Genomic DNA, 24,827 nt, shown 5'->3' with positions numbered 1-24,827 from the left:
ATAAAGCGAAGGAATGACTTGTTTTGAACATTCGAAATTGTGTAAAACAATTGCCATGCCTTAATATGTTTTACGGCACGGCCCATATTCTACAAAGACATTGAAATAAAACATATTAGAAAGGATATTGTTAATCATGTATAATAGCATAGTTATCTGATATCCACGAAAAGATATACATATATATATATCTTTACAAATAAGCCCTTTGGATTACTTCAAACTTAACTTCAATGATTTATAAATATTGCATCCAGAGATAATTTATGCAAAGTATTTTACAATTTTTGTGCTTTTTATGTGTAAAAATTAATTTGTTCAATGCTATAAAAACTGAATTTATATGAAGTTTCTATTAAAATAAGAAGCATATGCGAAATCACAATTTTTGTCATTTTTCAATACCCATCATTGCAGCCAAGAGAGTCAATAGATCTATATATCATATATATATTGTGGATGAATACATTTGTTTCAGCAACTTACTGACTATATGCTTTATATGTCTCTGCTTTATGTATAGTTTTAGCAATAGAGAAAATGTATTGTTTCCTCAATTAGAAATTGAATCAGTTCAGCACATAAAACTGTAAAAAAAAAAAAATCGTGCAGATTTGTAAAACAGCAGATTTTTTTTTATGAATAAAAAATAGCTGTGAGATAGTAATCAAAAATGAAAATGTTACAGTACAGTATGGATTCAATTTTTTTCTTCTATTTTTTTCGTGCAAAATATCAATTAAAAAATTCTTATGAAAATACTTGTATGCTTTTTTATCCTATCATTTTGCATCTCTGTGTTAAACTCCCTTTTTGTTGACAACCAGCAAGTTGTTTTGTTGATATTCCGTTTTCTAAATATATACCACTGCAATCTATACCCAGAGTTGTCGTAGGGAGTGCAAGGACCGTAACTCTACGTGATAGTCTCATTCAATCAGACTCTTGTTGTCTGCGCAAGCGTCTGATTGAACGAGACTACACTGCCGATACAATACTTTTTCGACCATTCATAACTAGAGCAATGTAGCCGGTAACGTTATGTGAAGAGAATTTACATCTTTAACCGGAAAGTATCAAATATTTAAGTATCCTATAGTTAGATATAGGTTTTAAATCTTACAAAAATGTAACGTTTGTTCGAGATTCGGCAAACGAGAACTTGTTTCGAGATCAAGATGGCGGAGACTACAGCGCGTGCGACTGGCGGCCATGTTAAGACAAGTTTTTCAGTTCCATAGGTATTGTGAATAATCTTTATTTTTCTTACATACGTGTTACCTATAGGGAGAGCTCCGCCCTCTATAAATGTTAAATGTGTAAACACCGTTTAAGTCTCTTGCCATAATGCCGAAAAGTTATGCCCAATTAATTCCTTGAAGATATTTGTTTTCTGAATCCATTCGAGATCATGCATGCTCTTGTCTTCCGTTGAAGAGATATGCTGTGCGGGATATTCAATTTTAGTGTTTTATTAGCCTGTCAGTGTGATTCATGACTCAAATAATCTCATTTTTCCAATATTGGTCACTTTCAAATTTTGAAAATTCATTAATTTGTATACAAAGAATCGCTGCTTTTCAGAAATTGATAGGTAGTGACTCGCTATATCAAAAAGTTGATAAAATACCTCATCTTTGTGGGTGTTTTTCCAATGATTTCTGGTTGAATCTGCCACATACTGAAGTTATGCTATAGGCTACTTACTTGTTGAACCGCCAGACATTTATTTAATTATATAGCTATTTACTTATTTATTTTTCCCTCCTTATGCAATGATTTCCAAATAACATAATCTTCAACTTAATTCTTATTATTGATGACAAATTCCATAACGGATATATTCAGCTTTTATAAGTTTAAGTGTCAATTATATACAATATTCAGTACATATTGAATTTCATTTATGTTTTTACTATATATTGAGAGTAGCAATGACAAAATCAAAACTGCATAAAAGTTCCTTCTTCCTTAAAGCAATAAAGTGTGATATTAAATGACATAATACCTATCCATATGCAGTCTTTAGTGATACAAATTTCTTTTTGCATAATTTGTATGGTATGAGTGGTGATATGAAATATGATTGGTGACAAGTAGGTTACTGATCCATTATTAATGTCATTGTATTGAAAAAACTCTTTTGAAAATTAAAAAAAAATTAAAATTGTTCAAGTTATGTATATTTTTATTCTACCAGATTATTTTAAGTCACCTCTTTTCATTGGAGGCCTCAAAAGTACACATTTAAATTGTAGTTCTTACATATATATAATTTTTACAGATCTTCCATGCAAGATGTCTGGGTTTTTGGATGATGAAGCAGATGTTTCAGATGTTAGTTCAGAAGATGGAAATGCAAGTGGTAGTGGAGGGTCAGTAGCTGGATCAGTGAGAGCAAGATCCAGGCCAAAATCAGGTTCAAGGTCCAGGTCCGGCTCCAGGTCTGGGTCGGGATCAAGATCGGGATCAGGATCAAGATCCAGGTCAAGATCTAGGTCTGGCTCCAGGTCTGGGTCTGGCTCCAGATCTGGGTCAGGCTCAAGGTCTAGATCGGGCTCCAGGTCAAGATCGGGCTCAAGGTCAAGGTCTGGCTCAAGGTCAAGGTCTGGCTCAAGGTCAAGGTCTGGCTCTAGGTCAGGATCAGGGTCACCAGCTAGGTCAGGATCAGGGTCACCAGCTAGGTCAAGATCAGGATCTGGTTCAGGTTCTGGCTCAGAAATAGGACAGCGAAAGAAAAAGAAGAAAAAGAAAGTAAAGAAATTGAAAAAGAAAAAGAGCAAACATATTGCAATTGAGGATGATGACGATGATGACGAAGATGAGGAAGAAGAAGATGGTAAGGCTTTTAAAGTATCTCAAATAAGTTTCCATTTGAGATTTATGAATAGAGTCTTGAAAGGCATGTGCTAACTTTTGTGCCTCCAAAGATACTGGTAGTTGTTTTGGAATTGGTAACAGACTTTGGAATTTTTACATCCCCTATTAATTTTTCTTAATTACCTGCAAAATTAATTGTTGTTGTTGTTGATTTTTCAGTCTCCCTTCAGAGATTTGATATTCTACCCATCCGTTGCCCATGGTTTCTAAATTTGGCTGGTAAAAGTTGTCCATATTTACTATTAAGGTGTAGGTCAGACTTGTTTAATTATTTCTGGTCTATCACTCTTTAAATATGAAATTTTACACCCTGTTAATGCTAAGGAGATTTCGTAAACCAAATAAATCTATGTAAAGATGTTTTTTAGGCTCCGAAATATTCTGAAACTATTTGCTTCAGACGAGGAAAGAATACGAGAGGAAATGAAAGATCTGATTAATGATGAAATTGAAGAAGAAGACGAAAGTGGCGATGAAAGTGAAAGTGGAAAGAGGAAACATGAGGACGACTCTGAAATTGATGACCAGCTGGACGATGATGATCTTGACCTCATTCAAGAAAACTTGGGAATCCGTATTAAAAAGGTACACTCTATAGCTAGTTTTTATGGACAGTATTATTAAAACAGCAATATATAACATACAAAAGTTAGCCTTGGAAAATTGTTGTAAATTGAGGATTTCTAAAACATTATGTAATAGAACAATAATCATTTTAACATCTCATAAGTTTAAAAAAAAGATTCATTGCTATAAATGGAAAAAAGGTTTGAGATTTCGTTTTCATTTTGTCAGACGAAAAAGCTAAAGCGTATTCGGATGATGTCAGATGATGAGGAGAGTGACAAAGAAGAAGAGAAAGACCGTAATGCTATTGCAGAGGAACTGTTCGAACATGGCGAGGGAGAAGAAGGGGAGGAAATGGAGGAAGCTTCTGAGCGCCCAGAAACCACAGAGTACCAAGACTTAGAGGAATCTGAAGATGAAGATGGTAAGTTTTTTTTATTTAGTTCCAGAATATACTTTTTCGTTCATTACTAGGTCAGCTTTTTCATCTGCAGGTTATATCTCCATAAAATTCAGAACTCTTTGAATTATAAACTGTTGGTGGAAATTCTTCAATTAACCAGTTTCTGTATCCTTTCTATTAGAACAGCATTAAAAGTATTATCAGCGATGTTGACAACAAACAACAGTTTTAAATTTCTGTCTGTTATTTGTGTATTCTGTGACTTTATCGAGACATTATTAGAAAAGTAAAAAAATAAAGGAAACTAAAACAAGTAAAATGTGGAAAATCCTGTTTTCATCCGTTTAATAAGTCTGTTCTATCTCTTAAAATAGACATGGATAATTTCATCGTCAATGAGGATGGAGAACCGGTTAAAAAGGCCAAGAAAAAGAGACACATCATCCATACAGATGCGTGAGTATTTCAGTTCCGTTTTCTGCAAAAACAGGAATTTGAAAGTAACATACTAATTTTTTAAGCATAAAACTAAGAGTATCCAGTGACAATTAACATCAACAAGATATGCATCCAAGGTCAGGTGCCATTGTCGTAAGGCCAAATAAAATTAATTACTTGGTTCTCAGGCCAGTTTTTTTCAAAATAGATGCGGCAGGGCGGCATTTTTTTTCTCATTTTACATGGCAAAAACGAGACGAGGGCGACTTTTTTTTTTATTGTGTAGTTCATTGTGGACATTACCTTGTCTTTTCATAGTTGTGTAGAGACCTGTCATAGGGCAAACCTCCGAAAATCCCCCCACGATGTTCCAGACGAGAATCACGAACCCCCCCCCATTCCTTATTTGTACCGAAATGAGCGCCATTTGTACACAAGACTAATAAGTCATAATCATTTTAACGCTTGCCTGTATTTCAATCCTTACCTTTATTCAAACGTTTTCGGGACTTAGGTGACTAACGAGTAAAAACGACATGCGGACCAATTTTCCGGATTTTTTTTAAAGATGGCGGCTGGCGCATTCACAATTTTTTTTTTATTACTTTCACGATAAAATCGACAATGCGCACGGTGCCATGAAATGCGCGCAGGCCTGAGAACCAAGTAATCTTTATTTTTTGGCCTAAGAGCATTTTATTTTAAATTGCACTTGTAATTTTTCACAGTAGGTACTTTTGTCACAAAAATATTTCTGGTTACGTCTATTTCTTGATAATAACAGATATTAATTTCAAAGATTTTGCATTCAGATTAATTGAGATCCTTTTTTAAATACTACTAAAAGATCCATTTAATTGTAATTTAATCTGTTTTGAAATTCACAGAGCTCTACAAGAAGCACAGGATATTTTTGGGGTCGATTTTGATTTTGAGGAATTCGACGAGTATGCTGAAGGAGAGGAGGAGGAAGAAGAAGAGTTTGAAGAAGATGAGGTAGAAGAAAAAAGGGACAAATCTTAAGTATAACTTTAAAGTTGTGTGAGGCTTGGATCCATAATGAGATTTGAAAATACAGAAACTACTGAACTGGGTTTTTTTTATTATTATTTTGAAATTTTTACTTTTGTACCGGTAATCATTATATTTCTGAAATGTTAAATGTTATTTCTCAAAAAGTAAAAAATAAAATCCAACGTTAAAGTTTTCCAGGTAAATTATGCATTTTTTGTTGCTTTTGGATATACCATGAAAATATATCTTAAAATATATTTTTTCCTTATAGTACATGGAAGAGGAGGGAGAAGATGGAGTCGCTCGCCCAAGGACGAAAAAAGTTGGACGGAAGAAGGGAAAGAAGAAGGGCATTTTTGATGTAGGCAATAAATCATACATTTATCATTACTTTGTTAATATCATTAAAATTTAAAACATGGAAACTTTTCATCAACTGAGAAAGTTGTTTGAGATGTATATTTATTTTGGGGGAAAATGTCATAGATTTTTTTCGTTATTTGTTATTTTTTGTTTTATTTGGGAAAAATATCATAAAGAGTTTTGGTTAACATAAATCTATATATGAGACTTTTTATTTTTATGGAACAATTTTGATTGCCTACAGGTGTATGAGCCAACAGAATTGGAGCGTGGATTCTTCACCGACAAAGATCAGGAAATACGAACTAAGGACATGCCAGAACGATTCCAGTTACGCCAGATCGCTGTACGTCCCCTGGAGGACGGAGAATTAGAGGAGGAAGCTGAGTGGATATATAAGCAGGCCTTTACCACCCCCACTATGTCTCAACAGGTAAGGTTTTCCTACACCCTTGCTCTTTCGGACCCATCCCTTTCCTACAGTTTATAAGATTTCACCTTTATATCATTCTTCAAATCCAGGGGTTTATGTTCACTCATGCTCTCTGCACCACTGGAATTTGTCATGAAAAAATCGAAGGCACACAATCAGCAATTAGATTGATGTCAGGTAAAAAAAATAACCAGTCATTAGATTGATACCTGTCCTGAGAGAATTAGGTTGCTACCTCTCCTGAAAGAATTAGGTTGATACCTGTCCTGAGAGAATTAGGTTGATACCTGTCCTGAGAGAATTAGGTTGATACCTGTCCTGAGAGAATTAGGTTGCTACCTGTCCTGAGAGAATTATGTTGATACATGTCCTGAGAGAATTAGGTTGCTACCTGTCCTGAGAGAATTAGGTTGCAACCTGTCCTGAGAGAGAATTAGGTTGCTACCTGTCCTGAGAGAATTAGGTTGCTACCTGTCCTGAGAGAATTATGTTGATACATGTCCTGAGAGAATTAGGTTGCTACCTGTCCTGAGAGAATTAGGTTGATACCTGTCCTGAGAGAATTACAGAGGAGAAACACTTGACTTTGAAGCCAGTCGATTTTACTGCTATAATGCTCTACATCAAAGGATCAAACTAGTGCACAAGTATCATCCACAAAGTGGCCATCCATGATTCTCCAAGGGTTACGCTCACTCTCGCTCTCTGCACCCCTAGAATATTTCAAAGCAAAATTAAAGGTAGGAAGATAGCTGTTTGATTGGTCTCGGGTAAAAAACACCTGACCAATGGCTAGGCTGATGCCTGTTCTTTGAAGATTTCAATTTTTACCGTTACATGACTGCGAGATTCTTTTGATGTACATCAAAGGATCGAACTAGTAGTCTTGTCTCATCAACAAGGTGGTACACACTGAGCCTTCAATTTTGCTAAGACATATTCCAGGGGTGCAAAGAGCAAAAGTGAGAGTAACCCCAGGAGTATTGAGGATGCAAGCTGGCAAGTATAGAGCCTTTGATTACATATTCTGGGGGTGCAGAGAGGGTAAGAGAGTGTAACCCTGAGGACACCTACATAATTGCCTCAGATGGAGTAAAGTCTGTTCAGAGATCGAGATCTATGGATTGCTTGAAATAGTTAGCATTGTTATTTTTTCTTATGCTGACTATGAAAACCTTAATTCTTCGATGTGTGTTTCAGAATCTATTGGAACAGGAAAGTCATGGAAACTTTGGCCGACGCCCACCCAGCATGGTCAACAAAATCAGGGAAGCTATCAACTTCATGAGGGACCAGCACCTCGAGGTACCCCACAGTACAACACACTGACTTTGGCCATTTTACGGCACATTGAGAATTTATTTGTGAGATGAAAATCAAAATTGTAAATTTCATCTGGACAGAATCAAAATTGTCTGCATAACATTTCAGAAAGCAGAAAAATTAAAAAGTTTCATTTTGAAGAAATTTTGACCACAACAATAATTTCCTGATATGCATTGTGTTAAAAATTGCCTACATATTTAAAAACTATCATCATTCAATTTTGTCATAAATTGTAGAATATCAATGACTTCTGTTTTCTTGTTAACTCGATTTGTCTGTGTTTCGTTGTCCAAAAAAAAAGGAAAGGAATAACCCACCATTGTTTGATTGTACTTAGGGGACAACTATCACAGTTGATATAGCGTGTGTCTGTTATTGTCTTGTTTTGTTCTACAGCCCAACAACAATTGAAGTTAAGGGCCAAGATTTAGCTTGTAATCTTATCCCCTTTGTAGATATCTACACTCACATGTGTTAAAACTGTCAAAGAAAAAGCTACAAGTCTTGTTGTCTGATAAACTTAAGAATGGGTTTTGATAAACTTTAGAATGGGTTTTGATAAACTTTAGAATGGGTTTTGGCTATTTTTGGCATTAAAGGCCTGAAACAGTCTACACCGGTCAACTGATACTATATCTAAATTCTTATCGCTTGTAAATAGTTAATCAAAAATATATGATACATGATTGACTCTGAATTTATCGGATGCGATATCACAATAGACTGAGATTACATCAAATTGGCATACATTTATTGATTGTAGAATTTTGTACGTCCAAATGTATCGGAATCAGAGGAGGAACAACCCTTATGCATGTTCTGGGTTGTGGTACATATGTTGGCAGTGTTACTGTCACAGTTCCATGTTGGCAGTAAAACAGATATTTGTGAAAGTTAAACCACGGATATACAGTTGTACAAATCTGATAAGACATGGTGAGTTATCACCGAAGTTATATCAGGCTAAACTGGTTACATACACATTAACAAATACAACCCTGGCAATTTTTATTTTTTTTCAAATTTAGGCTTTTGTATTTTATACTATACTGTTATTGATATACTCTTATTTATGTGTCACATTTAGGATGATTTTGTTTTGTTATAAACTGTACTGTAATGATTTACAGGTGCCCTTCATTGCCTTCTATCGAAAAGAGTATGTAGAGTCTGATCTCAACATCAATGACTTGTGGAAAATCTGGCAGTTTGATGAAAAGGTAAAGATGGTGTGCATTGTTTTCTAGTTATCAGTACATTTTAGAATATTTTTGAAATAGTTACCTTTCTGATCTCTGGGAAATGTGAGGCATGTTATAGGGTGTTTAAACTATTCGACTTCTCAACAGCAAATTACCTCCCCATATCGAGGGAGGCATAAAATTATGTGTATGACAGAATTTTACCATTTCAATTTGAATTAAAAGCTTGTTGCTACATCTCGACATAATCATTTTCATCCAAAAATCATCCAAGAACTTGACTCCAACCATTTTCTCATAGTTCTCATAGGAAATAGTGTATTTTTCTCATGTTTAGAGTAACTGAATTAAAATGATGTAAATAAATGAATATTAAAAAAAAAATGATGATATAATTATAATCATTAAAGTGTGAATACCGGTAACTTTTTGTAAACAAAAGATTTCTAGTCATTTAAACTATTTTTAGACAGAAAACAATCTTTTAGGATTGAATCAAATTTACAATTTGGGTGTTTTCTTGCCAGTTCTAAAGCCCCTGGTTCCATTCCCAAAATTAAAAAGAAAAAAATACTTACAGAACATGACATGTTGATTTATTCAGTGGACACAACTTAGGACCAGGAAGACCAACATGGTCCGTCTATTTGAGAAGATGCAGAATTACCAGTTTGAGGAGAACGCTGACCCAGAAAAGGTCTTGGAGTCTAACGTGAGAGCCCTGACGGAGGAAGATATAGACAGGTGGGGTAGTATTTCCTGTAAATCACTTAATTTTTGTGCACACTTTATTTTTTTGCAATATGTCTGTACAATTTTTTTGCAAGTACTTTAATCCACAATTAAGAGCATGCTTTATACGGATAGAGGTTATATACTGAAGAAATATTCACTGAAGATTTAATTTGGCAAATAAGTCTCCTTCAACATGAATGCCAAAATGAATCTCTGACAAAAAATTAAGTTATTTTCAGCATGTAAGATATCAGTGAATAGCCAAAAACACCACACTTCTGTTTAGCTGTGTAATAAAGAAATTGCCTATAAAGAAATGAACAGATACATTTTATTATCTAGCTGTAGAAAACTGTACAAGTGCTGATCATTAAACGGGAGGTTACTCATAATTCCTATCGATTCATGACTGGTAATACTCAGTTTATGTGTTACATATGATACCGTTGTGACAGCTAGAGGTAAAATGATCATTATGATGGATATTATGCATAATATAGCACTTGATATGTTGTTCTGATGTCAAAGGAGAGTTGTAAATATATGAAGCCTATATCAAGCTCTGCCATTTCGATATGTACAAATGGTACGAACATAGTTCAGTAATATCAGAATCCTAATTCAAATTTAGTAGATAATGTGTTGTTAACCAATTCAAAACCAACTCTGCATTTAGTCGGCTCTTTATGAAGCAAATGATGAAGTCGGTCACAGCATATGTAATAAATAAATTACTGTACATGTTATTTTGAGGGGTTTTAATAAAATACAACCCGCTAAATAAATAGCAAATCCATACATCCTTACCTTAATATTTGTGCCATATGGCCAGTTTTAGCAAATCTGTGAAAAATTGTGAATATTGGGGGGAAAAAGACATTACAATATTGTTTGCTTGATGCTTAATTATGTCTCCCCTTCGAATGAAGGGAGACATATTGTATTAGTACTGGTTCTTCTTCTGGTTCTTTTAATCGCAACTTGTCCGGGCCATAACTTTTAACCGTTAAAGATATCTTGATGAAACTTGAGATATACATGCATCCCCCTCAGAAGGTGTGCAGTGCACTGAAATTAGGTCACTAACCTTCACCTCAAGGTCAAATAAGTACAACATTTTCAGTAAACTCCTGTCCGGCCGTTTAATTTTGAACCGTTAAAGATATCTTGATCAAACTTGAAGTATACCTCCATCATCCACAGAAGGTGTGCAGTGCACTAGGTTAAGGTCTCAAGCTTCACTATATACAGAGTTATGGCCCTTTTTAAATTTGAATACCGAAGTTTGTCCACAGCATAACTTCTAAACAAGATATCTTAATCAAATTTGAAGTATACCTGCATCACCCACAGAAGGTGTACAGTGCACTGGAACTAGGTATCGTGCCCCACTATATACAGAGTTATGATCCTTTGTTTATTTTCAATACCGAAGTTTGTCCGGAGCATAAGTTCCATGTTATTTCACCTATGTTGACCAAACTTACCATATTTATGTATCTTGGGAAGGTGGAATCTCTTGCAATAAAATCAGGTTTAGTGCCCCACTATATACAGAGATATGGCCCTTTGTTTATGTTAATACCGAAGTTTGTCCATGGCATAACTCCCATGTTATTTCATTGACCAAACTTGCTATAGTTTTAATGTATGTTGGGGAGTAGGAGTGTCGCATTCTAAATTCGGGTCTCGTGGCCCACTTTATAAAGAGATATAGCCCCTTGTTCATTTTTTATACCAAAGTTTTTTTAATGGCTAATAAGGGGAGACATGTTCACAAGGTTGATGTTTAATGCAAATTTATACAAAAATGATTATTACACTTCAGTTATATTCAATTTCTGAAATTCTTACAATATTGTTGAATGGACTGTTTCTGTGTTTGTAGGATCAAACAAGTTCAAACCATTGAGGAGCTGAGGGACGTCTATCAGCACTTCGTTTTGTATTACGGACCTGACATCCCGAAGATGAGGAACGCAGAGAAAACAAAAGCTCGTAATGAAGAGAACAGTGAACACCCTGAAAATGAAGATCCCCCCGAGCAACAGGAAATGATAAAGCAGGCCTCGCGTAAAAGTGGCTATACCATCTGCCAACAAAACAAACTAGGTATTCTTTGATAACAGGATTAAGTGCTTTCTGTAAATCAATAACTTTTCGATAAAGGTAACTTCACAAAGGCTGTAAATGTTGGAGATCTAGGTTATCATTCTGTGTTGTCAGGGTTGGTTGGAGAAGGCTGTAAATGTTGGAATTCTAGGTTATCATTCTGTGTTGTCAGGGTTGGTTGGAGAAGGCTGTTAATGTTGGAGTTCTAGGTTATCATTCTGTGTTGTCAGGGTTGGTTGGAGAAGGCTGTAAATGTTGGAGTTCTAGGTTATCATTCTGTGTTGTCAGGGTTGGTTGGAGAAGGCTGTAAATGTTGGAGTTCTAGGTTATCATTCTGTGTTGTCAGGGTTGGTTGGAGAAGGCTGTAAATGTTGGAGTTCTAGGTTATCATTCTGTGTTGTCAGGGTTGGTTGGAGAAGGCTGTAAATGTTGGAGTTCTAGGTTATCATTCTGTGTTGTCAGGGTTGGTTGGAGAAGGCTGTAAATGTTGGAGTTCTAGGTTATCATTCTGTGTTGTCAGGGTTGGTTGGAGAAGGCTGTAAATGTTGGAGTTCTAGGTTATCATTCTGTGTTGTCAGGGTTGGTTGGAGAAGGCTGTAAATGTTGGAGTTCTAGGTTATCATTCTGTGTTGTCAGGGTTGGTTGGAGAAGGCTGTAAATGTTGGAGTTCTAGGTTATCATTCTGTGTTGTCAGGGTTGGTTGGAGAAGGCTGTAAATGTTGGAGTTCTAGGTTATCATTCTGTGTTGTCAGGGTTGGTTGGAGAAGGCTGTAAATGTTGGAGTTCTAGGTTATCATTCTGTGTTGTCAGGGTTGGTTGGAGAAGGCTGTAAATGTTGGAGTTCTAGGTTATCATTCTGTGTTGTCAGGGTTGGTTGGAGAAGGCTGTAAATGTTGGAGTTCTAGGTTATCATTCTGTGTTGTCAGGGTTGGTTGGAGAAGGCTGTAAATGTTGGAGTTCTAGGTTATCATTCTGTGTTGTCAGGGTTGGTTGGAGAAGGCTGTAAATGTTGGAGTTCTAGGTTATCATTCTGTGTTGTCAGGGTTGGTTGGAGAAGGCTGTAAATGTTGGAGTTCTAGGTTATCATTCTGTGTTGTCAGGGTTGGTTGGAGAAGGCTGTAAATGTTGGAGTTCTAGGTTATCATTCTGTGTTGTCAGGGTTGGTTGGAGAAGGCTGTAAATGTTGGAGTTCTAGGTTATCATTCTGTGTTGTCAGGGTTGGTTGGAGAAGGCTGTAAATGTTGGAGTTCTAGGTTATCATTCTGTGTTGTCAGGGTTGGTTGGAGAAGGCTGTAAATGTTGGAGTTCTAGGTTATCATTCTGTGTTGTCAGGGTTGGTTGGAGAAGGCTGTAAATGTTGGAGTTCTAGGTTATCATTCTGTGTTGTCAGGGTTGGTTGGAGAAGGCTGTAAATGTTGGAGTTCTAGGTTATCATTCTGTGTTGTCAGGGTTGGTTGGAGAAGGCTGTAAATGTTGGAGTTCTAGGTTATCATTCTGTGTTGTCAGGGTTGGTTGGAGAAGGCTGTAAATGTTGGAGTTCTAGGTTATCATTCTGTGTTGTCAGGGTTGGTTGGAGAAGGCTGTAAATGTTGGAGTTCTAGGTTATCATTCTGTGTTGTCAGGGTTGGTTGGAGAAGGCTGTAAATGTTGGAGTTCTAGGTTATCATTCTGTGTTGTCAGGGTTGGTTGGAGAAGGCTGTAAATGTTGGAGTTCTAGGTTATCATTCTGTGTTGTCAGGGTTGGTTGGAGAAGGCTGTAAATGTTGGAGTTCTAGGTTATCATTCTGTGTTGTCAGGGTTGGTTGGAGAAGGCTGTAAATGTTGGAGTTCTAGGTTATCATTCTGTGTTGTCAGGGTTGGTTGGAGAAGGCTGTAAATGTTGGAGTTCTAGGTTATCATTCTGTGTTGTCAGGGTTGGTTGGAGAAGGCTGTAAATGTTGGAGTTCTAGGTTATCATTCTGTGTTGTCAGGGTTGGTTGGAGAAGGCTGTAAATGTTGGAGTTCTAGGTTATCATTCTGTGTTGTCAGGGTTGGTTGGAGAAGGCTGTAAATGTTGGAGTTCTAGGTTATCATTCTGTGTTGTCAGGGTTGGTTGGAGAAGGCTGTAAATGTTGGAGTTCTAGGTTATCATTCTGTGTTGTCAGGGTTGGTTGGAGAAGGCTGTAAATGTTGGAATTCTAGGTTATCATTCTCTGTTGTCAGGGTTGGTTGGAGAAGGCTGTAAATGTTGGAGTTCTAGGTTATCATTCCGTGTTGTCAGGGTTTGTTGGAGAAGGCTGTTAATGTTGTAATTCTAGGTTATCATTCTCTGTTGTCAGGGTTGGTTGGAGAAGGCTGTAAATGGTGGAGTTCTAGGTTATCATTCTGTGTTGTCAGGGGTTGTTGGAGAAGGCTGTTAATGTTGGAATTCTAGGTTATCATTCTCTGTCGTCAGGGTTGGTTGGAGAAGGCTGTAAATGTTGGAGTTATAGGTTATCATTCTGTGTTGTCAGGGTTGGTTGGAGAAAACTGTAAATGTTGGAGTTCTAGGTTATCATTCCGTGTTGTCAGGGTTTGTTGGAGAAGGCTGTTAATGTTGGAATTCTAGGTTATCATTCTGTGTTTTCAGGGTTGGTTGGAGAAGGCTGTAAATGTTGGAGTTCTAGGTTATCATTCTGAGTTGTCAGGGTTGGTTGGAGAAGGCTGTAAATGTTGGAATTCTAGGTTATCATTCTCTGTCGTCAGGGTTGGTTGGAGAAGGCTGTAAATGTTGGAGGTCTAGGTTATCATTCTGTGTTGTCAGGGTTGGGTGGAGAAGGCTGTAAATGTTGGAATTCTAGGTTATCATTCTGTGTTTTCAGGGTTGGTTGGAGAAGGCTGTAAATGTTGGAGGTCTAGGTTATCATTCTGTGTTGTCAGGGTTGGGTGGAGAAGGCTGTAAATGTTGGAATTCTAGGTTATCATTCTGAGTTGTCAGGGCTGGTTGGAGAACAATTTTCTCATCACGAGAACACTGCAGGATGTTGGAGTTCTAGGTTATCATTCTGTGTTGTCAGGGGTTGTTGGAGAAGGCTGTTAATGTTGGAATTCTAGATTATCATTCTGTGTTGTCAGGGTTGGTTGGAGAAGGCTATAAATGTTGGAGTTCTAGGTTATCATTCTGTGTTGTCAGGGGTTGTTGGAGAAGGCTGTTAATGTTGGAATTCTAGGTTATCATTCTGTGTTGGCAGGGTTGGTTGGAGAAGGCTGTAAATGTTGGAGGTCTAGGTTATCATTCTGTGTTGTCAGGGTTGGGTGGAGAAGGCTGTAAATGTTGGAATTCTAGGTTATCATTCTGTGTTTTCAGGGTTGGTTGGAGAAGGCTGTAAATGTTGGAGGTCTAGGTTATCATTCTGTGTTGTCAGGGTTGGTTGGAGAAAACTGTAAATGTTGGAGTTCTAGGTTATCATTCCGTGTTGTCAGGGTTTGTTGGAGAAGGCTGTTAATGTTGGAGTTCTAGGTTATCATTCTGTGTTGTCAGGGGTTGTTGGAGAAGGCTGTTAATGTTGGAATTCTAGATTATCATTCTGTGTTGTCAGGGTTGGTTGGAGAAGGCTATAAATGTTGGAGTTCTAGGTTATCATTCTGTGTTGGCAGGGTTGGTTGGAGAAGGCTGTAAATGTTGGAATTCTAGGTTATCATTCTCTGTTGTCAGGGTTTGTTGGAGAAGGATGTTAATGTTGGAATTCTAGGTTATCATTCTCTGTCGTCAGGGTTGGTTGGAGAAGGCTGTAAATGTTGGAATTCTAGGTTATCATTCTCTGTTGTCAGGGTTTGTTGGAGAAGGATGTTAATGTTGGAATTCTAGGTTATCATTCTGTGTTGGCAGGGTTGGTTGGAGAAGGCTGTAAATGTTGGAATTCTAGGTTATCATTCTCTGTCGTCAGGGTTGGTTGGAGAAGGCTGTAAATGTTGGAGTTATAGGTTATCATTCTGTGTTGTCAGGGTTGGTTGGAGAAGGCTATAAATGTTGGAGTTCTAGGTTATCATTCTGTGTTGTCAGGGGTTGTTGGAGAAGGCTGTTAATGTTGGAATTCTAGATTATCATTCTGTGTTGTCAGGGTTGGTTGGAGAAGGCTGTAAATGTTGGAATTCTAGGTTATCATTCTGAGTTGTCAGGGTTGGTTGGAGAACAATTTTCTCATCACGAGAACACTGCAGGTGGACTCGAGATTTTATCCATTTGCAAGTTATGAGAAAATTGTTCCAACGACAAACACTGAAAATACTGTGTTATAAACTGTTAATCATCTATACACTACTACCTTATATACTTCTAGATTTAAAAAAGTCAGAGCAGACGTTATCTTTTGAGGAAATACGTTCCCAAGTTCTTTTCAAGTCGTTCTTAACATCTTTTTGAGTATTCTCATACTGACAACCCATGATGCTACCTGTAGATGGTATAAAGTAATATATAGATGATAAATTAAGACACAAACCTGTTATGGTCATTTCATGATCAATTATCATGAATATGTTCGTTATAGAATAAATATCTTATCACAAAGTTACAAGGAACATGGTAAAATATATCACAATGTTTACTGTATGGTTATGAATGACTGTTGCTATATATGTCTTTTATAGCATAAACGCAAAAATTAAATATTCATAAAAATCACAAAATTTGTATAATCAGAATCATGTTAAAAGAATAAAGACTGTCTATGGTACTGATCTCAAGGACTTCTGGAAATCAATCATTTGATATTTAACAGAATTTCACAAGTCATATTCTATTTTATTTGTGGAGTCTTTACAGGAAAACTCTAGCCACTGAATTAAATTCTGGTTTGAAAATAAGTCTACTTATTACTATTAAAAAGTAAACAGCATTTATTTTTCTCATTCATTATTTTTGTTGACTTATTGTGCACATTTATGGGTCGTTGATAGATTATTTCAAATCCATCTTTTGTTAGATTTAATTGTTTATAGATAATGTATTAATATTCATTGAGTATCATAAATGAATATTCATTGAGTATCATAAATGAATATTCATTGAGTATCATAAATGAATATTCATTGAGTATCATAAATGAATATTCATTGAGTATCATAAATGAATATTCATTGAGTATCATAAATGAATATTCATTGAGTATCATAAATGAATATTCATTGAGTATCATAAATGAATATTCATTGAGTATCATAAATGAATATTCATTGAGTATCATAAATGAATATTCATTGAGTATCATAAATGAATATTCATTGAGTATCATAAATGAATATTCATTGAGTATCATAAATGAATATTCATTGAGTATCATAAATGAATATTCATTGAGTATCATAAATGAATATTCATTAAGTAACTGCCAAAAAGTGAGTCTACCTATACCAGAAAGCATATTGTGTTTGATCTACAGATGACATTGCCCAGAAATTTGGTTTGTCTCCTGAGCAGTTTGGCGAGAATCTTCGTGACAACTACCAGCGTCATGATGTAGAACAGTACCCGCTGGAGCCCCTCGAGGTCGCCAAGGAGTTGGTTTGCAGGTTGGTGAATGTATATCTTCAAACTTTTCAGATGATTCCACTTCTTTTTTATATATCAAATTCACTGTATGATTTTTGTTTTTTTCATTTACTTGTTTTTTTTAATTGTATGAATTATAAATGTGTTTCTATCATCATTTCAACACAAATATATTTGTTTCCAAACCTTTTGTCTGCCGTCTCTCCTGTATAATGAATTCTAGAATTAAGTTTTTTCACCATAAACCTGTCAAGAGTTCTCGATCAATTTTGATATTTTCCCAACTTCTTTTGCTCTTGTTCCAGTCAGTTCCCAACAGATGAGGAAGTGTTGCTTGGTGCACGCCATATGGTCGCCATGCAAATTTGCCATGATCCCCTTGTGCGACAGTGTGTTCGACAAACATATTTTGAACGTGCAAAAATCAATGTTGTCCCATCTAAGAAAGGCATCAAGGTAACTTCTTTCTTACTGTTTGTTTTGTTTACAAAGCCTGCATAGGACACAGATTTGACAGGAATATTATCCTATTATTATGATCATTGTGTAGCTGAGTTTGACTGTCACAGATCTGTTTGATGATAACAAACAGCATGGCCTATACAATCATTGTTGACTATTTTAGAGGGCTAGCTACTAGCTGGATTCCTCTCCCTGACCCTTGTTTTTTTACCTATCCTATTGCCTGATACAAAAAATATATTTCTTTTATTTTAGGATTTTTAGGCTGTTATTTCTACTTAAGATAAGTCTTACAATGTGTCAGTGTAAAAATTCCAATAAATTCCTAATTTCAATTTTCATATGAAACAGTAGAGGTAGCTGTGAAAATGGACTTTAACATTTGCAGGGAAGTACTATGTAATGGACCATCTCATCAAAATTGTGTGTGTAACCACATTTACACTTTCACCACTGTAGACCAAAATGGACTCATCCAAATCAATGCATGGTAATGTCTACTAAAGTTACATAGGGGTGAAAGGGTTAAGGACATTGAAAAAAGGTTTGATTGCAGTATCAAGGTCTTGATCTGTTTTACATTAGGAGATCGACGAGGCCCATCCTTGTTATGCCATGAAGTACCTCAAGAACAAACCCGTCAAGGACCTAAAGGATGAAATGTTCATCAAGCTCTCTCAGGTATGGGCTCTGTGTGTTCCTCCCTATGTGTCACTGACCCGGAAACGTTTATTCCTTATGGGATTCAGATAAGGTTTTGCAGAATATTTCATGGAAAATTTCTTTGAGGTTTCAAAAAATCTGGATAATTTGCATGAAATAGAATTGTTAGAGACCATTTTAGTTCAGAAAAATATTACCAGTAACTGGTTGTCCATAGAAACAAGTGATGTAGCAGGTGTTAAGAAATGAAATAAATTTTCAAAAGTCACTTTAATACTTCCATATAATTTTGAAGGAATTCTGTTTTGGTAAATGCTGCCAGTTTTGTAAATTTGTGCATATAGACTTGGAAAAATCCTCGAATAGATTAATTAAAACATACTGTTTACTGAAAATGTTTTGCTGCAGTTAAATTTTTGCATTTTTTGACTTAGAAACAAGTATTGTCACAGGTGCTAAGCAACGAAATACATTTTCAAAAATCATGGGACTTTCATACTTCCAATTTTCACTCACTGTAATGAGGGTGAAGTTATCATTACTGTGTACATTAGTAAACAACACTATATACATAGTGATGAAATGTGAAGGCGAAATTAACACTGGGCAAATAGTGATTATTTTTTACAGTATACTAAACATGTCTTTGTTCAATTTCCTATTCTTGTTTGAAGTAAACAGGAGTACCCAGGTAGTTGTTTGCCTTGTAAGAACAATACAAGTGTCCGTACTGATATAGTGTTGCTGCAATGTGTTTTTCGTGTACCATGTCATTATGAATGCTGATTTAGTAAAACAGGTGTTCTCATTCGACAGGGAGAAGAGGACGGACTCCTGACTATCACAATTTTTATTGATGATATGGCAGAGGGTTCCCAGACCTACTTTGAGGAAGTTCGCCAACTGTTCTACAGGGTAAGTAAGCAATCGTAACCGTATATCATTATGGGATGGAGAGTCTTTGTCTATCTGTCCATCTCTACACACTTTGGTTTTCGCAGGACAACTTGGTTAAATTTTTATTTGAATTTGATGAAACTTGGTATGCATGTACAATATAAAAAGACAGGCAATGTTTGAAGTTGATTAAAATCTGTGCAAAATTATTTTGCATACTACTCTCTGACTGGTCAACACTTTCCACAAATATGACTGGACAAAGTTGAACAAAACCTGTGCATGGCTTTGGAGGGGGTTAATTTAAACCTGATGTTGATTTGTCTCTTTTATATTTGCTTTAATTTGATAAAAATGATAAATTCAATAGCTTTATAAGTCCTTGCGTCTCCCTCAAGGTCATCAGATCACCTTCAAAAATCAAGGTCATGATGCAACAAGGTCAATCATCTTTTGTCATCATTAAGTGTTGATATAATGAAACCTTCCTTCAACACATGTTGGCTCCCTGAACTTATCGCAGGATAAATACAGCAGTGTTTATGGTGTGCAGTGAAACCACCTTGTTTATCATAATATTTGAGTAATCTTGTTAAATTGAACACTTATTGTAATTTAAAATTTTTCAATTGCTTTTTCAGGATGAATTTAGTCACCTGGTACAACAGTGGAATCTTCAGAGGAGCCAAGCTCTGGAGCGAGCCCTCACTAAGCTCCTTTACCCTCAGATGGAGAAGGAGCTCAGAGCCAAGCTCATTGCTGAAGCAAAGGAAGGAATACTCAAAGTAGGTTTGACAGATCCCTGTTACATCGTATTAATCAGTTTTAGTCAGTTAATGATTTTTACAGCAGGAGTCAGGGTTTTCCTGTCTATATATTTGGGGCTGGAATTTACCACAACTCCTGTTAAGATTTCAGTATTTTTAGCCCACGATCATCTGATGGTGCGCTATTCAAATCGCCCTGTGTCGTCGTCCGTCCTTAAACAATTCATATTATCGCTATTTCTCAGGAAGTACCAGAGGGATCTCAAATTTTATATGTAGGTTCCTCTTGGTCCCTAGTTGTGCAAGGCAATTTATGAGACTGATCGGATAAACAACATGGCCGACAGGCAGCCATCTTGGATTTTGACAGTAAAGGTTTGTTATAGCTATTTCTCAGGAAGTACTGGAGAGATCCATTTTAAATTATATATGTAGGTTCCCCTTGGTCTGTAGTTGTGCATGTTTAATTTTGAGACTGAATGGAAATAGATTATGGCCGACAGGCCACCATCTTGGATTTAAACAGTGAACGTTTGTTGTGGCTATTATTCAGGAAGAACTGGAGAGATCTTTCTTAAATTTTGCATGTAGGTTCCCTTTGTTATGAAGTTATGCATATTTTCTTATGAGACTGATCGAATAAACAAATCTTTGATTTTGACAGTTAAAGTTTCTTAGTGCAATTTCCCATGAAGTACTGGAGCGTTCTTTCTCAAATTCTATATGGAGGTTCCCCACTATCCTTTATTGTTCATGTTTACTTTTGACACTGATCAGATAAACAAAATGGCCGACCGACAGCCATCTTCAATTTTTGATATTGAAGGTTTGTTAGTCCTATTTCTCCGGAAATAACTTGAGGGATCTTTCTCAAATTTGATATATAGGCCCCCTTGATCCCTCGTTGTGCATGTTAAATTGTGAGACTAATCATAAACAAAATGGCTAACGGAAGAACTAACAGATCTTTCTCATATTGTAATGATCCATTCTATTTCTGTCACATTAAGTACTGTACTAGTAAATATGTAAATATATTTGATACAGAACATTGATAAGTTTAGCCATAATGATTTTCTTCTTTGTAACAGGCTTGCTGTCGTAAGTTATACAACTGGCTAAAAGTAGCACCCTACCAGGCGGATCAACAACTTGAGGACGACTACGATGACGATGAGAAGGAAGTTCTTCGTGTCTTAGGTCTCTCCTTCATCACCGCGAGGTTTGTTCTTGATTTATCACTTGTGTTTGGGATACTGATCGATCCAATAGAGTAGGACCTCAAAACATTATTGTATCGCCTGAAGATGAAAAAAATGACAAATTAACTGAGTTTGTAAAAAAGTATTTTGCTTGTGTAAAGTTGGCCATTGTTACTCCAACCATCACTAATCTGATAGTCCCACTATTCAGCCCGTATTGATTGGTGGAGTGGTTAACACTCTGGCCTTCCAACCCAGGTGGAGTATAAGTTGGTCTGGGGTGGATGTTGCGGTATCTGTGCTGTAGCATTCAAGTGAGGTGGCACTATAAATGATACCATTGGAAGCACGGTCCCACTACAAACAGAACACAATACATCTGCAGCACACATGCAGGCATACACACATAGGGAGGTATTAGCCAGGTGGCATAGGACTAGAAGTTAGCCCTGGATAAGGCAGCTCCTGGGAATTCCTCAAAACTGTATTGATTAATGTATATGTTAATTGTATTGATTGTATAGATTGTATATCTATGCACTGTAAAGCGCTTAAGAGTGGCTAATTCTAACTAGATAGGGCACTATATCAAATGTTGTATTCTATTATGTCTCCCCTTCGAATGAAGGGAGACATATTGTATTAGTACTGGTTCATCTTCTGGTTCCTCTTCTTCTTCTTCTTCTGGTTCTTCTAATCTGACTTGTCCTGGCCATAACTTTTAAACCGTTAAAGATATCTTGATGAAACTTTAGGTATGCATGCGTCACCCACAGATGGTGTGCAGTGCACTGGAATTAGGTCACTGTGACCTTCACCTCTAGGTCAAATGTCAAATAAGTACAACATTTTCAGTAAATTCTTGTCCGGCTTGTAAATTTTAAACCGTTAAAGATATCTCGATCAAACTTAAAGTATACCTGCATCATCCACAGAAGGTGTGCAGTGCACTGGAATTAGCTTCCGTGCTTCACTCAATACAGAGTTGTGGCCAAGTTTGTCTGGAGCATTACTTCCATGTTATTTTACCTACGTTGACCAAACTTACCATATTTATGTATCTTGGGAAGGCAGAATTTCTTGCACTTCAATCAGGTTTTATGCCCCACTATATACAGAGTTATGACCCTTTGTTTATTTTTAATACCGAAGTTTGTCCACGGCATAACTTCCATGTTATTTCACTTATGTTGACCAAACTTACCATATTTATTTATCTTGGGAAGGCAGAATTTCTCACCTACGTTGACCAAACTTGCTATAGTTTTAATGTATCTTGGGAAGTAGGAGTGTCGCATTCTAAATTCGGGTCTCATGCCCCACTATAAAAAGAGATGTTGCCCTTTGTTAATTTTTTATACCAAAGTTTGTCTAGTGGCTAATAAGGGAAGACATATGTTTTTGTTCACAAAAACAAAATTCTAGGTATTATTAAATCATAGCTACATGTTTGTGTTACAACAGAGACACACCTGGTTTTGGTGCTCTGATTGATGGAGAAGGCCAGGTTACAGACTTCATTCGAATGCCATACCTGACGAAGCGACGCAATGCTTGGAGACAAGTGGACAAGGATGGCAAGGTAATATGTCTGGCATAATGTGAGAAAATTAATGTGATGTGATTTACTGAAAGGATGGGAAATTTGTTGTGAGAAATTGTAAGGTTAAATGCAATAACTGAAATACAACAAATTAATTGTAGATTGAGGCTATTTTCAGTGTGTAAAATACAGTTTGAATTAAAACAAAAAAAGAACATTTCATCGAAAGTACAATCAATATATGTTAACTCAGACTCAAGTCAACTCTTTAGAAAAAACATTATTTGTGAAGTTAAGATGATGAAAAGAATTTGATTTTCATTTAAAAGCACGCGTAATTTGATTGACAGGCACAAGATCTGGAAAAAATCAAAGATTTTATTGCCACTAAGAAACCGCATGTGGTGGCTGTGTCAGCAGAGTCAAGGTAAGTAAATAAAACAGAACGGTTCAGGTAATCAAGGTAAGTAAATAAAACAGAACGGTTTCAGGTAATCAAGGTAAGTAAATAAAACAGAACGGTTTCAGGTAATCAAGGTAAGTAAATAAAACAGAACAGTTTCAGGTAATCAAGGTAAGTAAATAAAACAGAACGGTTTCAGGTAATCAAGGTAAGTAAATAAAACAGAACGGTTCAGGTAGTCAAGGTAAGTAAATAAAACAGAACAGTTTCAGGTAATCAAGGTAAGTTAATAAAACAGAAAGGTTTCAGGTAATCAAGGTAAGTAAATAAAACAGAACGGTTTCAGGTAATCAAGGTTAGTAAATAAAACAGAACGGTTTCAGGTAATCAATGTAAGTAAATAAAACAAGGGTTTCAGGTAGTCAAGGTGAGTAAATAAAACAAGGGTTTCAGGTAATCAAGGTAAGTAAATAAACCAGAACAGTTTCAGGTAATGTACAACTGGGACACAGAACACATTTGGACAGGAACTAATTTGAGAATTTATCAATTTTCACACCCATAATACCCATGTATAACCATAACTGTGAATATAATATCAAAAATAAACTTCATTCATTTTACAACAGTTATGAAACAATTTGTTACAACTTACATTAATCGCACATTAATCGCTCTTGATGGCCAGGATGTGAGTACACAGGGGTCTGACTGTGGTAGGAAACTTGATGGCCTGGATGTGAGTACACAGGGGTCTGACTGTGGTAGGAAACTTGATGGCCTGGATGTGAGTACACAGGGGTCTGACTGTGGTAGGAAACTTGATGGCCTGGATGTGAGTACACAGGGGTCTGACTGTGGTAGGAAACTTGATGGCCTGGATGTGAGTACACAGGGGTCTGACTGTGGTAGGAAACTTGATGGCCAGGATGTTAGTACACAGGGGTCTGACTGTGGTAGGAAACTTGATGGCCTGGATGTGAGTACACAGGGGTCTGACTGTGGTAGGAAACTTGATGGCCTGGATGTGAGTACACAGGGGTCTGACTGTGGTAGGAAACTTGATGGCCTGGATGTGAGTACACAGGGGTCTGACTGTGGTAGGAAACTTGATGGCCAGGATGTGAGTACACATGGGTCTGACTGTGGTAGGAAACTTGATGGCCAGGATGTGAGTACACAGGGGTCTGAATGTTGTAGGAAACTTGATGGCCAGGATGTGAGAAAACAGGGTCTGAATGTGGTAGGAAACTTGATGGCCAGGATGTGAGTACACAGGGGTCTGACTGTGGTAGGAAACTTGATGGCCAGGATGTGAGTACACAGGGGTCTGGATGTAGTAGGAAACTTGCAGTACTCATAGAAAACCCACATGGTTGGGCAGGTGACCCGATACCTTCTAATGTCTGATCGGGGGGTTAAACAGGTGACCCCATACCTTCTAACGTCTGATTGGGGGTTGGGCAGGTGACCCCATACCTTTTAACATCTGATCGGGGGTCGGACAGGTGACCCCATACCTTCTAACGTCTGATTGGAGGTTGGGCAGGTGACCCGATACCTTCTAACGTCTGATCGGGGGGTTGGACAGGTGAGCCGATACCTTCTAGCGTCTGATCGGGGGTTGGGCAGGTGACCCGATACCTTCTAATGTCTGATCGGGGGGTTGGACAGGTGACCCCATACCTTCTAGCGTCTGGTCAGGGGTTGGGCAGGTGACCCCATACCTTCTAGCGTCTGATCGGGGGTTGGGCAGGTGACCCCATTCCTTCTAGCGTCTGATCGGGGGTTGGGCAGGTGACCCAATACCTACTAGCATCTGATTGGGGGTTGGGCAGGTGACCCGATACCTTCTAACATCTGATCGGGGGGTTGGACAGGTGACCCCATACCTTCTAGCGTCTGATC

General features: G+C 37.0%; 1 protein-coding gene across 1 annotated transcript in view; it reads left to right on the top strand.

Annotated features, from left to right (window-relative positions):
• Positions 1–24,827, top strand: part of LOC110460938 (transcription elongation factor SPT6-like) — a 51,120-nt gene that overhangs the window by 256 nt on the left and 26,037 nt on the right. Inside the window, exons 2-21 of the mRNA XM_021514167.1 lie at positions 2,285–2,839; positions 3,281–3,465; positions 3,676–3,871; positions 4,225–4,306; positions 5,176–5,284; positions 5,574–5,663; positions 5,910–6,098; positions 7,299–7,403; positions 8,555–8,644; positions 9,231–9,370; positions 11,250–11,473; positions 16,873–17,002; positions 17,288–17,438; positions 18,030–18,125; positions 18,924–19,022; positions 19,646–19,789; positions 20,863–20,993; positions 22,438–22,555; positions 22,867–22,943; positions 23,640–24,162. Coding sequence (XP_021369842.1) covers positions 2,299–2,839; positions 3,281–3,465; positions 3,676–3,871; positions 4,225–4,306; positions 5,176–5,284; positions 5,574–5,663; positions 5,910–6,098; positions 7,299–7,403; positions 8,555–8,644; positions 9,231–9,370; positions 11,250–11,473; positions 16,873–17,002; positions 17,288–17,438; positions 18,030–18,125; positions 18,924–19,022; positions 19,646–19,789; positions 20,863–20,993; positions 22,438–22,555; positions 22,867–22,943; positions 23,640–24,162 — 3,420 coding nt within the window. The 5' untranslated portion in view covers positions 2,285–2,298. The remainder of the gene's footprint in view (positions 1–2,284; positions 2,840–3,280; positions 3,466–3,675; positions 3,872–4,224; positions 4,307–5,175; positions 5,285–5,573; positions 5,664–5,909; positions 6,099–7,298; positions 7,404–8,554; positions 8,645–9,230; positions 9,371–11,249; positions 11,474–16,872; positions 17,003–17,287; positions 17,439–18,029; positions 18,126–18,923; positions 19,023–19,645; positions 19,790–20,862; positions 20,994–22,437; positions 22,556–22,866; positions 22,944–23,639; positions 24,163–24,827) is intronic.

The sequence above is a fragment of the Mizuhopecten yessoensis genome, unplaced genomic scaffold (assembly GCF_002113885.1).
Source record: "Mizuhopecten yessoensis strain PY_sf001 unplaced genomic scaffold, ASM211388v2 scaffold10523, whole genome shotgun sequence".
NCBI lineage: Eukaryota > Metazoa > Mollusca > Bivalvia > Pectinida > Pectinidae > Mizuhopecten > Mizuhopecten yessoensis.
Note: the sequence above shows the minus strand (reverse complement) of the source record. Positions and strands in the feature narration are given on the sequence as shown.